The 14041-nt window shown below is 52.8% G+C and overlaps 1 protein-coding gene across 1 annotated transcript; it reads left to right on the top strand.

Annotated features, from left to right (window-relative positions):
* The first annotated feature begins 239 nt into the window (after positions 1-239).
* DUSP7 (dual specificity phosphatase 7) lies at positions 240-7643 on the top strand. The gene is made up of 3 exons (XM_048074605.2): positions 240-871; positions 2949-3377; positions 5765-7643. Exons 1-3 carry the CDS (start codon positions 460-462, stop codon positions 6070-6072), a joined length of 1149 nt encoding a protein of 382 aa, XP_047930562.1. The 5' UTR covers positions 240-459; the 3' UTR covers positions 6073-7643.
* Positions 7644-14041: the final 6398 nt, after the last annotated feature.

The following is a 14041-nucleotide window of genomic DNA, read 5'->3' as shown; positions in this document are numbered from 1 at the left end:
GCCCCTTCCCGCGCTCGGCGGCCCCGCCCCTGCCCATATACGGCCGCCCGCCTCCCTCCCGCCGCGCCCTCATTGGCTCCGGCGGACGGCGGGGGCGTGGCGGCGCGGGAGGGGGCGCGGCCTGTCGGGCGCGCCATGGCGGGGCGGGGCGCGCCGAGCTGTGCCGCGCCCCCGGCCCCCCCCGGCCCGCCCCCCGGCCCGCCCCCGCGGCACGACCCGGCGGGCCGGCGGAGAGCCCCGCTTTAAGGGAGGCCGCCGGGATGGGGCGCGCCGCCTAGGGCAGAGCGGGGCCGCCGTGCTCCGGGCCGCAGGCAGCGCGCAGCGCACGGCCGGGCCGAGCCCAGCCCAGCCCAGCCCAGCCCAGTCCAGCCCAGGGAGCCGCGGCGGGGGTGGCCGCTGGGGGCCGGGCCCTCGCTCGCTCGCTGGCCGCCCGCCCGCCCGCCGCCGCCGCCGAGCCCCATGAAAACGCAGGTCTGGGGGAGCTCCCCGCGGGCGCCCATGGCTGCGGCGATGCCGTGCAAGAGCGCGGAGTGGCTGCAGGAGGAGCTGGAGTCGGGAGGCGGCCGGTCGCTGCTGCTGCTCGACTGCCGCCCCCACGAGCTGTTCGAGAGCTCGCACATCGAGACCGCCATCAACCTGGCCATCCCCGGGCTGATGCTGCGCCGCCTGAAGAAGGGCAACCTGCCCATCCGCTCCATCATCCCCAACCACGAGGACAAGGAGCGCTTCGTCAAGCGCTGCAAGGCCGACACCGTGCTGCTCTACGACGAGGCCACCGCCGACTGGCAGGACGGCGGCGCCGCCACCTCCGTGCTGGGGCTGCTGCTCCAGAAGCTGCGCGACGACGGCTGCAAAGCCTATTACCTGAAAGGTGAGCTGCCCCCCGCCCCGGAGCCCCGGCCGGCCCTGCTCCCGCACCCCCCCCCCGCGCCGCCGGGTGCAGCGATCCCCCCCGGCTTTAATCCCCGGAACAAAATGGTGGGAGGCTGCCAGCGCCCCGCTGCCTTCTCCCCCCCCGGCAGCGGCGGCAGCCTTCGTGCCCGGCGGGGGCAGCCCCCTGCGTTCCCCGCAGCCTCCCCTGCCCCGACCCCAGCAGCCCCCGGCTGGGTCGCTGCAGCCCCCGCGGCGCCCCACGCCTCTCCCCTTCAGAAAGGGCCTCCGTCCCTTGTATTTCCCTTCCCCAAAAAAAGCCGCCCGCACCCCCCATTCACTTTCCTTGGAAACAGCAGCCTGTCTGGGAGGGGGCTGCCCCCCCCCACCTCCCCCGTAGGACGATGCAGGAGCCGGGGGGGGGGGGACCCTGCGTATCCCCCCCCCCCCCCGCACATGCCCTTTCCTGCGGTTTTGGGGTATCTGGGGACCGTTTCGGAACATCCCGGCGGGCCTCCGTGTGGGGCTGAGCGGAGCCCGCAGCCGGGCTGCCGGCCCCTTCCCGGGCTGCCGGTGCGGTCGCTGGGTGGCGGCGTTGGGGCAGGAATAGCAGCGGAGGCGAGGCGGCCCTGCGGGGGAGGGGTGCGAAAGCTGCCACTTGCAGCCCTTTAAAAACGCTGCTGCTCCTTAATAGACCCTTTTATGGGAGCCGGGGGAGCCCCTGGTATGGGCCTGGGGAGGCAGGGAGATAGGCAGGTATTTGGGGACGAGCCCCCAGAGCGCACTGCTCTGCACCAGCCTCCTCGGAAAGCGACGTGGAGGGGGGGACCCAGGCCCCGAGCACAGGGACTGGCCCTCTTCCCCGTGCCCCCCTTCCCTCTGCTCCCTGCCGGTGCTGGTGGGCGAAGCCCCCAGCCCGTCCTGGCTTCGAGCTTCCCAACGAGCCCTGCTGCTCCTCCGCTTTGACTTCGTGTTTCTCTCCCCGTCGTCCTCCTCCTCCTGGAGAGGAGGGAGCAGCTTTGAAGTTGCTCTGAGCTGTCCCTAACGGGCGGGGGGCTGGGGGTGAGCCCCTTTCTCTGCCTCTTTCCGGGAGCCTTGGTGGGAAATGTTTCCAATTAAAATTCCAAAATGGCTCCTCGGCGCTGTCTGGCTGCGCGGGAGGGAGGAGGAGGAGGAGGACAAGCCTTTTTTCATGAATGGATGTGGCAGGAGCTATCTGTCCTGCTCGGTGACCCCGCCACAACCACCGAACCCACTAACAAAGTTTCCAGGAGGCCTTTCTAATTAAACCATTTGTCAGTGTCAGATACTGATGGCTGGATGCTGGTTTAATGTTGCCTGGAAGGAGGCAGATTGGTGGGGTTTTTGCTGCTCTCTCTGCCTTCCTTCCCAAGATGTCGAGCTGAGGAGCTGGAGGGGAGTGAGTACTTAGGGTACATGAGGGGTCCCATCCCTCCTCAAGCCAGCTTTGGTTTGGGTGAAGAACGAACCCGTGGAGCTGCCCTGTCACAAAGCACGTTCGCAGTGATAAATTAGGTGTGAGAATGGCTCTTTGGCAAAACTTATGGCCTTTTTCCCTGCTAGAAGGTGAATTATTTTATGGGGTTTTAGTGTCTGAGCTGGGCCTTTGCTTGTTGTTCTTGGTTTATCTCTTCAGACATGGATACTTTTGTGCTTTTCTGCCTAGGTGGCATAATAGCTCTTGCCTAAACTGCCCTAGCCCCGTGTGCCAAGAAGCTAAATGAGGCGAGATTGTCTCTTGCCATTTATTTTATTTTTGGATGTTTGTTTCTTTTGATGCAGTTGAGATTTGGCCTGTATTTATTAAACTTAGTAAGGAACTTTCTTTGCTTGGGACCCGTTTGCCCAGTAACAGGCTGCTGGGGAAGGCGAAGGAGCAGGGAGATGGCTTTCTCGGGTTGCTTTTCGGGTAGTTGGAGGCATAGCAGCCAATTGCTGGCAGAGACTAAGTAAATAACGTGTGTGTGTGTTCAGATAGAAGGATGTCCCATGTTGAAGGCTAAAACATCTTTCTCTCTCTGCCCCTCTCCTTCCCTTTCTCCGTTCCCCCTTCCCAGGTGGATTTAACAAGTTTCAGACTGAGTATTCGGAGCACTGTGAGACGAACCTTGACAGCTCCTCACCCAACAACTCTCCCCCAGCGTCTGTCCTTGGCCTGGGAGGGCTGCGGATAAGCTCTGACTGCTCAGATGGTGAATCCGACAGAGAACCCAGCAGTGCCACGGAGTCGGACGGGAGTCCCATCCCCAACAATCAGCCTGCCTTTCCAGTCCAGATCCTACCTTACCTGTACCTGGGCTGCGCCAAAGATTCAACCAACTTGGATGTCCTAGGCAAATATGGCATTAAGTACATCCTGAATGTGACTCCCAACCTGCCAAACATGTTTGAGCACGATGGAGAGTTCAAGTACAAGCAGATCCCCATCTCAGATCACTGGAGCCAGAACCTCTCGCAGTTCTTTCCCGAGGCCATTGCTTTTATTGGTAGGTAGTTGGCAGAATTTTTTTTTTGTAGTCACTGTTCGGGAATGTGGCAAACAGCTTCCCAGGGCTGTCGCTGGTCTCTGGCCTCACCTCTTGGGGCTGTGGCATCGGTGTTAGCTGAGCAGCCAGGCAGTACGCTGCAGAGGCTGGGTTTGGGGAGTCCTCCCCTTCTGAAACTGGGCCCTCACACAGCACCTCAGCCACGTTACCTGCAAGTGGTGACAGAAACACCGGCCCTGCTGCCTCGTGCCCTTGTATGGGGATTTGCAGCGGTGTGAGATGGCTGAGCCAAGGTGGTGGGGAGCTCTGGGTGCCTGCTCTGACGGGAGGGGTGGGCGCCAGTGGGGGCCGTGTTAACGTGACTGGTGCCAGAGATTCCTTAGCCCTGAGCGTGGTTAAAACTCTGGGGGGTTGTTTTCCTCAGGGGATTTGCTAGTCTAGTTGTGATCCTGCTGTAAGTCTCCCTAGCATAACTAACTCCTTGTATGGGTACTTCTCCTAAGGTAAGTGTCAACACAATGAGTTAGTGATTATAATTACACTGCAGAGCTCAGCTGGAAAAACTGCTGTGCAGACAGCCCCCGAGACAGCTTGGGCTGGTCATGGAGGGGGGTGCAGGGGCAGATGCCCTCTCTGAGGCTAGCATTAACTTGGAAAATTGCTTCATTTTCTGGTGGAAGCATCTGTCGGGCTGAATAGAGATGTACGCTTCCCCTGTGAGCTGCATTGTCTGTTGGTGACAGTCAGCCTGATCCATTCTGATTTGGGGAGTGAATGGCACAGGTAGTCGTTAATACTGTAACTATTAAAAGCTCCATGGCTTTGTATCTGGTTGAAGATGCATTGATGTTGGCAAGGGTGACGGGGACCTTTGCCTTCAGTCTGAAGGCTCTGCTGACAGATTCGGTGTTACTTTGATGTCCCCGGTGTCGTATCCCGCTGCATGCGCTCACTGGCCATGCTGTAAGGGCTGAAGTGGGGCAGAGCAGTGCCTGATAACTTGATTCTGGTCAGGACCTGCTGCTGCGGTGAGGCAGCAGGGACCTGTCTGCACCTCCTGCACGGAGCGTGCTGCTAAACCTCATGAGTGAGATAGGGGGTCCCTGCTGGGGCCTGTCCACTCTGGTCAGGAGGTGTCCCTGTGAATGCTGTACTTGTGCTTTCCATTTAATGGCAGGAAATGGAGGATTACCTCACTCTAGAACCAAACACCAAGAAATGCAGTGCAGTACCCTGTCAGATGAAAGGCAGAAGTGTGAGGGGGAATGTTGAATGGGGAGAGACTGAGGGGAGGGCTGGGTGATCGCCCATTGCACTGGAAGCTCTTGCCTGGTTTTGGAGGCTGGGACAGAAAACCTGTTGTGGATCTGGTCTAGATTTTGCTTTGCCTGCATCTTCTTTGCCCATTGCCATGTTGGGGGTGCCGGTATGTCTCTCACCAGTGTGGCTTTATCCGAGGACCCTCTTTCTCCTGCCACCTTCTCCCTCCCCACCAAGCTCTCAGCCAAACGATGGCCCGCAAGTAGGGCTGCCCAGAAGTAAGCAGAGCCGTGTACTTGCGTGCGTTCAGCGCGCTCAGCAGCGTGTCCCTCTTTCAGCACCAAGATGTCAATTCATAAAGGGATCACGCTGTTCTGGCCGTGCGGGAGACGATGAGTGTGTGTGTGTGCTTCTCAATCAGTGGCCAGGGAGGGGAAATTTCATTGCTGTTCTCTCGCAATTTTTTGGTGCAGCCTGCATTCCTGCTCCCTGCTACCATTCATTCTGAGAGTCTCCTCCAACACAAGTGTTTGTTTGTAGTAAAGTGTACTTCTTTCGATCCTGAAGAACAGTTTCACAATAGGGGAAGTTCGTGCACTTCAGACTCTGTTTAAATTGGCTTTGACTGCATTCGGATAACTTTCTAGTGGAAGGATTAGAACAGCAAAGGAGAATTGCTTGTGTGGCGTCGGGCTGTACCTTTGTGTCCTGGACAGCCTGGATCTAGCTGGTGTGGAGGTGGCTGTGCTGTGCCCAGCATCTCGCTGGAGCTGTTGTCTCCAGCCTGGCCTGCCTTCGGAGGGTACTGAAGGTCCCTGGGGAAGGGATGTGCTGCCTGCTGCCGGGATTGATTTGTGCTTCTCAAGCATCTGAGATACATGGCCTTGCTGAGCTGAATGGGGCTGTGCAGCATTGCTGCATGGTGGGAATCTCTTGGGAGCACGCTGGGGAGGGCCGTGGTGTCAAAGGGATGTGAGCTGGTGTCACTGGGAGCAGGGGATCCAGTTCTGGCAGTCGTCCTGGTCCTGTGAGCCTGCAGCTGCCACCTGGCCCTGCTCCAAAGCCGTGTGTTTTTGGTGCGGAATAATAGACCCCCCCCCACCCCCTTTCCCCTTGTCTTGTTTCAGATGAGGCCCGTTCCAAGAAGTGTGGGATCCTTGTTCACTGCCTCGCTGGCATCAGCCGGTCCGTAACGGTCACGGTCGCCTACTTGATGCAAAAACTCAACTTGTCCCTGAACGATGCCTATGACTTTGTGAAAAGGAAAAAATCCAACATCTCCCCAAACTTTAACTTCATGGGCCAGCTACTGGACTTTGAGAGAACTCTGGGACTCAACAGTCCGTGCGACAACCGCTCGCCCAGCGAACAGCTCTACTTCACCACCCCCACCAACCACAACCTGTTTCAGCTCAACACCCTGGAGTCCACATGAAGGGGACGCCGTCTGGTTGGGAACTCAAGCATCGAATCGCTTCTCTTGAGCATTTCAACTCTTACAAAAAATATCTGTCTTGCCAGGCAGCTCTGAAAGGACTAGCTTCTCTGGGCAGAGGTGCCCGATTGCTGCTTTAAGAAGGCTAATGCCATTCAGTAGTATCCTGATCAAAGTGGTTTGAAGAGGTAGCCTTTTTACAGGGGGTTATTTAATACGGGCGATGTTACAGTGTTTTGAACACAGCTGTTACCGGCAATAACCGCTTTCCTGGGTGCATTGGGACTGTCAGAGCATGCACACGTGCGAAGAGCTACCAGGGGTTAGCTTGCTGTGGAAAGTGAGGAGATTATGCACTTGGAAACCTTGAACAAAAGGTGTTAGGCCAAGACTGTTTTAAAACCCAAGTTTACTTTTTTTGATTTTAAAAAAAAGGAAAGGTAGATCTTACTCGAGCTTTGGGTTCAAACTCTTTTTAAATATGTAAGTTCCTGACTGTTTGTACAGACAAGGTTGCAAAACCAGTATTTTATTCTGTTTCTTGTTTGATCATTTATTATTTTTTTAATCAAATGTTTATATTGACCAAATGCATTTTGCACACTATGTGAAGCCTTGGTATGTCCTGGCATATTACTGGGTACTCCAGAGAGAGATACATGCTGCTGCTGTTGTTGTTAGCATCTGGTAGGAAGCTTTGTTATGTGTGAAGGCCAGTTGGGCTTAAACGCAACCCCTTCACCACTCCTGCACTCACAATCACAAACTCTGCACTGATTCAGCCAAGGTGACTAAGCGGCAAGCTTTTTTTTAATGCCACCCCTGCCAAAAACAGTTTGCTGTTGCCAGTGGTAAAACTCTTGTAGCCTCTAGAGTTGGTAGAAGCATGTCTGAGCCCAGCTTCATTCTCTGCTGCCTGTTGACTGACTTAATGTCATCCAGCTGGCCTGAAATCATTCCAGCTTCCCAAGTAAAGAAAGGAGTCGTGATGTTGGCATTCCTCGTGCACACTCGAGTCTTTCCCACATGTGCGTGTGGGGGGTGGGGGAACGTGGCAAGAGCCTGGAGCAGAGTGAGGGTTGCATGGCAGGATGGGACTGAATCATCACGTGTGGAGCGTGCAGGGGAGTGGAGAGATGTGGAAACGATGACAAGAGTGTTTTAACAGAGAATTTATATATATATATATATTAACTGGCAAATTCTGAGATGATTGGAGCTTTCAACAGAGGTTCTGATTTTTTTTTTCTTCCTCTTTCGAATAACTTTATACCGTGCCTTCTATTCTGAGAAGACTTGTTTATATTTCTGGCTAGTGTTTGGCAAACACCTTATACTGGGCCGGGAGGGGGAGGAAGTGGTAATTTCTGGGAGGAGGGCAGAACGGATTTGGATTTTTTTTTTATTGGCTGCAATGTAGTCCCTCCTTTCTCCCCCCTCCCTGGCCACTTTAACTCATGTAACTGAAAAAAGCCACGGATTTTTCTAAATATCCAGTTTTTGTACTTTTTTCAAGAAAAAGAAAAAATAAAAAAAAAAGTCTCCATCTGGAGGAATGTTTGACGCTGTCACATCCTGAAACTGTTCTTTTTGTTAAAGATGTTACCAGAATGTTGGAATGAGCTTTTCTTGTTTTCTGGATGTTTTTTGTTTGTTTGTTGGGTTTTGTTTGCAACAATGTTGGGATCATGGGTCATTGGAAGGGAGAATGGGTGTAAGTACGGTTGTGAGTGAGCAAATTGAGAATATCCTAATTGCATCTTACCTCATGGAGGAATTTACTTTTTCAGGGATTTTTTGACAGTGCATCTGTATTGCATTACAGCTAAACTGGTTTGTAAAGGCTTCCTGTGCTGTTAGCGGTCTTTCTTCTTTAAAGGAAAAAAAAAGATGCATCTTCTGATTAGTACAAATGAGAGCTTGTTAGTGAGGAATGGTTCTGCTTTCTGAGTTATGAAGGAAAACTAGTGACCCTATATATACTGATCCAATATTGGGACTTTGTTTATATTGCAAATAAATATTATTTTTTCTTTAAAAATGATGTTTGTGTCAGATGCTTGTCTAGCCTCTGCCCATATAAGGGCATGCTGTTCTCTTATCCATTTTTTTATGGTCGATTAGTATTCTTCTGTGACCACGAAGAGCATTTGCTGGGCAGTGTTCAAGTGTGGTGTTTGGTTTCGTGCGCAATTTAATTTTTAAGACCTGTGGTAAAATGGAGAGGGGGAAGTATGAGGGCAAGGAGAGGGATGGGGTATTGGATAAACCAGGGAACAAAGAACAGCTTGAGAAAGGGACCGGCTTTGGCCCCAGCCATTCCTCTGTGCCAAAAATAAATAGATAAACTAAAGACACTTTTGTTTGCTGTTTAAGTGTGGCCTGTGAAGGCACAGCAAAGCCTTGCCCACAACTGTTGTGATAGCAGATTTTCTTTTGGTAGGAAAGCAAGAAGTTGTGGCCTTGTGGGCAGCTGCCTGGTGACTTCTGGGTCTCACAGCTCTGTTGGCAGCTGGGCAGGACTGAGCTGGCCCTGCCAGCGTTCAGGGCACTTGCTTTTTCCTGGGTGCTGGTGCAACCGCACTGTTATAAGGACAGCTAGGAAAGGTTATCAGCACCTTGCAACTCACCTGGAAACGGGCAGGCAAGCTGTGCTCTGGCTGGTGCTGGATGTGAAGCTGGATGGTGTCACCTCTCCCACCTGGGGGAGGGGTGGGGGGACAAAATCTTTTTTTTTTTCCCCTCCAGCATTCCTTGTTCTTATCTAAGTGGCAAGAAATTAAATTACTATCTATTCAACTCCTTAGGTTTGCATCTTTTTGTTCTCCTAATCCTAGGGCCTGAGCCCAAAAAATTGCACAAGGAGTTCAGGCTGGCAGGTGCAGGGTCTGTTGCAGAGCAGGGCAGATGGTCAAAGGCTGAAGCAGAAGCCAAAGGTGTGTGTGTGGGGGTGAGTGAAAGTTTGGTTGTTTACTTCTCCACTGCATGATGAGAATCTATATATTGATTTTAGAGGCCTGTTTGTGGCTCAACAAATGAAAAAATCTCTGTGCTATGTGGGGAAAAGAAGACCTTTAGGATTTCTTCTGTAATTACATGGTAGAGTAGCTCTTGAGGAGGGTGTGAAGGAACACTGGAAGCTGGTTGTGCGCTGAAGAGGTGTGGAACAGCTTGTCAGGTATATGGCTATATTTGTTTCCCTCTTAATTTCCTCTTATGATTTTCTGCTAAGGTGTGGAATAGGATATTAGCAGCTAGCACTAGCTCTGTGAGCATGTTTGAGCGGTAGCTGAGCTGTGGCTGGCTGGAACAGCACAGCTGCTATTTGCAATGGCCTTGGTAGAAGAGCTGGTGTGCAGGCAGCTCTTGCATAGCACATCATCCTGGGAGATGCAAGTCTGTTGTATCCCATCATTGCTCCACTTAAAAGCCTTGTTGCCAAAGGAAGGAGAAGGCTTGTCTGAAAAGCATTTGCCATCTGCAAGTGCTCTTTCCTACGGGGCCAAAAAGAGCATTTTCCAAGCCTTCTGGCCTCAACAGCAGGGAGCAGCCAGCCTGGCTGGTCCTCAGCCATTATTGTTTTACAAATGTCTTGCACTGAGCTTCTTGGCTTTTGGGGGGTGGGGGTGGGGATCCTTAGGATCCTTAGAGAGCCAAGTCCTCTACTGTCAGAGTAATTCAGTGAGGAGACAACTGACATCAGGAAAGGGTCAACGCTGGAGAAATCTTTACAAGAGAAAAGAGTGTGGGGTCTGTCTACACTCCCTTGCAGAGGCGGGCACGAGCGTTAGCTGAGCGTAGGAGCGCAGGCTGAGTGAGAAAGCTGGTTATGTTCAGATTGGTGGAATTTGGCAAGGAGTTGATGCTTCCCACACACAGCAGGGAGAAGCTCCTTGGTTAACCCATTGATTCAGACAAGCCAATTTTGAGATGCTCTCTGGTACTCTGCTCTACAAAACCAGGTAATCATCTTCTCTGGTTGCTAGATCTGCTGTCTCTGGGTTGTCATGTGTGATGCCATGAGCCCTTAGGAAATGTGACGATTTTTTTTTCCTCATGCATCACTTTGTCTTGCTTCTCTCTCTCGAACAGCTACAGGGACCACAGGTTGATGCTTACAAAATTTCTCCCTCCGCTTCAAGTCAGGGAAAAAGCCTAAAGCTCTGAACTTCTGTAGTTGCCTAAAGGTTATGCATCATATTCTAGCCTGTCTCCCTCAGTGCTGCTTGGCAGAGCTGGCTGCTCACCCCAGCCAGAGAGAGAAGGGCAAGGAAAGCAGGTACATCCTGAGTGCAAGGGTAACTGTGTTTGGCATCTTCTGAAACAGGAGAGGGGTCGTCTTTTTGTTATTGTGTTTTTTATATATATATATATATTTTTTTTAAAAGGCAGGTTCCCCAAGCAGTGTAGCTAGGATTATCTATGGTCATAGACACTGACAGAGCATAGGCAGGGGAAGATGTGCCCCAAACAACCACAGAAGGGCTGGTGACAGCACCAGGAGCTCGGCAAGCAGGACATGAGCTTGGAGAAAGGGGATTTGGGGTTAATTGTAGTTTTCTTCTTTGTGTCTACCCTTACCCCTCACTTAGGCACTTATTTCTTGGTGTGGCATCAAATGCACTTTGAGTATGATGCAAGTCTAACTCCACATTTCTGAACTTGCCTCCTGTTATGTCACCCAGAAACGCACATGGGAAAGCAGACTCTTCCTGCCATCATCTGAATGTGGGTGCTCACATTTTCAAGGTAGCCTGGTTACTTGTGGCTTTTTTTTTTAATCCTTAGTGTGATCAAATCAGGCTATTTGCGGTGTTGCAAAAGCATTTAATTAGTTCAGCTAATCACCACATCCCTGTATTTACAGCTGACTGGCACAGGCTGTGATGGTCATGCTCTGGGCTGCTCAGAAAGTGTGTGAAAGTTTTTTTTTTTTTTGTTTTCCCCTGATTTCAAGCCATTTGCTCCTGTGCTTCCTCAGATCTTTCTCTTAATCATGCTTGAAGTCTGAGTGCTGGGTTCGTTAAATATAATTTGGGATAAGAGGGCAAATAGTGAAATGCCCAGAAGTAGGGATGAGTTGGATCTGCCCTCCATGCCTGTTTGTCCTTTCCTTGAGTTCCTCTCTTCAAGCTGCAAAATTCCTCTCTTGTTGCCTGTCATTTGACTTTCTTGGTGTGTGCGATGATCTTCTTGTCACTTTGGTCCATCTGTTGCCGATGGCTTTCCCTTCCCAGCCTGTAGGAGCCATCCTGTTCTGGTGGGAGGTTCCTGCCTGCTCCTCTGTGCTGCTTCTGATGGGTTGACCCTTGTGGAGAGGACACAGCTTGCCTGGAGCAAGCTTGGCCTGCTGTGGGCAGTCTGAGGATAGAAACAGCTGGAGATAGTTTGCAGCACCTCTGGAGAGGCAGCAGCAGCAGTGGCTGTGGGGGGACACTGCCCAGAGGATTCCTCAGCAAAGATGAGGCCTCCTGTTGAGGACTTTGATGGAGGCTATGACCATTGCAGGGGAGGAAGGGAGGTTATGGACCAGAAGGTGGGATTTTGCTCAGAAAAGACATTGAAGCTGATGGTCTTCTACTGGCAGCTGCTGGAAAAGCAGCGAGTCACCCAGCAGCACAGGTGAGAGACATCCGTGCTGCGTGCTGGGGGTTGGGGCGCAGCCAGGAGGCTTGGGCAGGCAGGAGCTGCTGGGGGCCGCCATGCTGGGGAGGCCCAAGCACATAGAGCTTGGCCAGTGCCGTGACAAAGCAGCAAATCTCTCTGAGGCTGTGGTTCCTGGCCTTACGCCCGCATGGCGCCGCGGCTGGGTGTGCGATGCGGGCTCGGACCCTGTGGTGGCGCTCTCTCGGCTCGGGAAGGGGCTTTTTGTTTTTTTTTGCTTTTGTTGTTTCTCCTTCCCGGCCCACCCCTCCTGTCATGGCTGCCACCGGCTGCAGCCCCGGGGTGGTGGGACAAGAGCCTCTTCCTGGACTGGGAGGCCTTGGAGCAGGGAGGAATTGCCTCGGTAGCCACCGTCTCCTTCTAATAATCTGGCTTTGGCTCTGCTTTCACCCCTTCCCTCTCCAAAACACCTCAGGAGCTGCACTGATACCCTTGGTGGTTTCACTGCCTCAGGTAGCACATAGGGGAGCCCTGGCTGGCTGGTGGCCTGCGAAAGCCTGACAGACTTGCTGGTGGCCACTGTGGTGGCTACAAAAATACAGCTGCATCTTGCGAAGGAGGTGTGGGAGAACATGGCCGTCCAGAAGTCGTTTCTCAGGGGCTGGTGGCAGCAGAATGCCTCTGCCTGTGGGGTTGGCGGCAGCCCTTGGCACAGCCATAATAAGCCCACGATGGTGCTGGCACGAGCGGTCGGAGACGAGGAGCTGCTTCCAGTGGATCCGGGTGAGTTTGCGGCACCTGTGGGCGCATTCCTGACACCTCCACGCTCCCCTGGTTGGCTGTGTCCCAGGAGTATTGCTGGGCTGGGAGCTGGGTCAGGACGGAAGCTGTGGTTGGGCTTTGATGGCACAGTGAAGGGTTGGGGATTAATTACGGGTTGGGAATTAATCATGTGGCAGGTGCAGACAGGCTGGCTGCATAGCTCCAGACTGCTGATGCTGCTGGGCAGTGCGGGCCCCCCCGACCTGTGTGGTGTAGACCCCCTTCTGCACATGGTGCAAGACGGGATCACCAGTGCTCCCTGCCCTTTCTGTTCTGCTGTGGCTGTTGGTGCTCACAGCTGAAACTGCACTCGTTTTGCATTATCCTTATTTGCTTCCCTGGCTTCTCCACTGCTTTTTGTTGCTTCAAATAGCTGGGACTTGAGGTGTTCTCACCTGGCAGCTGTTCCTGTGAAGCTGGGGTCCTCCAGCAGGAGGCTGGAGCCCTGGCTTTCTCTTAAACGTTGGGGCCTGCTGGAAGTGGAGACCAAATGTGCTACAGAGATCAGCAGAGATGGGCAGTGCTGCTCAGTGGCACAAGGAAGCCGATAGCATGTAGGGCGTTAAACATAGCTTGTAAGGGAACCAGCTGCGAGTGGAAGAAGGGGAATCCAGACAGATTTATTTATTTTCCTACTTTCTTTCACTGGACAAATATCTGTCTTATGTAAAGTCATTTGCTGGGTTTCTCACTGCCTTTTGGTAGCAATGAAAATCTCTGCATTCAGGCACTCTGCTCTTCTCATCTTCTATCAATGCCTCAGGAGTAGATTCTTCATAATTTGGAGTTTTGCTTTTATTATTTTTTTTCTTCCTCGTCTCTTCCTCTGCAGCTCAAGTTTGGCTGGTGGTTTTGCCATGTTTTTCTTCTGAGAGGTGAGTTGTGATAAACCTTGCACAAAGCGTGAGGGACCAGACGGGTGTGTTGGTGAGGCACTGGTCACTGATACGGCATTAGTGAAAGCCCTGTGCTAGCAAGGAGCTGAGCTCTGAGGTTTGGTTGTGGATGTGACATCCTAGCAACACAGCTTTTTTTTTTTTTGTATGGGAGATTTCGAATTGAAGTATGTGTGTGTGGGGTATGACTGGGTCTGGGGTAAGAACCCTCCCTCCACCCACCCCCCTTCCTTCCCCAAATGTGGTTCTAAATTGCATCCATCATTTTATTTCCCTGTTCCAGTGATGCAGTTTGGTTCTTGCTCTAAAATGGCCTGGAGGACTGACTCCAGACTGTGTGGAGCAGGCATCAGTCTGTGCAGGATTGGACCCCCTGAAAGCCAAGGCAGGATCCTCTTGAAGGTGTTCAAAGCAGGATACTGGATGTGAGTTTGAAGGGTTTCTGGGTGCTGAGCCCAGAGAAAGCTGCCCTCTCCTCCCACAGAGCAAGGATCAGCTCTGTCTGTATCCTCTCCGCCATTCATCACCTTCCTTCTGCCCCCATCCAGGCTGTTGTCTTCAAGTGATCCTGTGCTAGAGGTCCTGTGCAGGCTCCTGCATGTCTTGGCCCTGCATCCATTTGGCAGAAAGCTGAGAGATGTTTGGGA

The sequence above is a fragment of the Anser cygnoides genome, chromosome 10, assembly GCF_040182565.1.
Source record: "Anser cygnoides isolate HZ-2024a breed goose chromosome 10, Taihu_goose_T2T_genome, whole genome shotgun sequence".
NCBI lineage: Eukaryota > Metazoa > Chordata > Aves > Anseriformes > Anatidae > Anser > Anser cygnoides.
The sequence above is the reverse complement of the archived record's forward strand: the minus strand, read 5'-3'. Positions and strand labels throughout refer to the sequence as shown.

Bases quoted from the DNA above. Each gene is read 5' to 3' on its own strand.
- DUSP7 (XM_048074605.2), top strand. From the start codon at position 460: ATGAAAACGCAGGTCTGGGGGAGCTCCCCGCGGGCGCCCATGGCTGCG. The intron at 872-2,948 runs GTGAGCTGCCCC...CCCCCTTCCCAG, and splicing joins CAAAGCCTATTACCTGAAAG to GTGGATTTAACAAGTTTCAG. The intron at 3,378-5,764 runs GTAGGTAGTTGG...GTCTTGTTTCAG, and splicing joins CGAGGCCATTGCTTTTATTG to ATGAGGCCCGTTCCAAGAAG.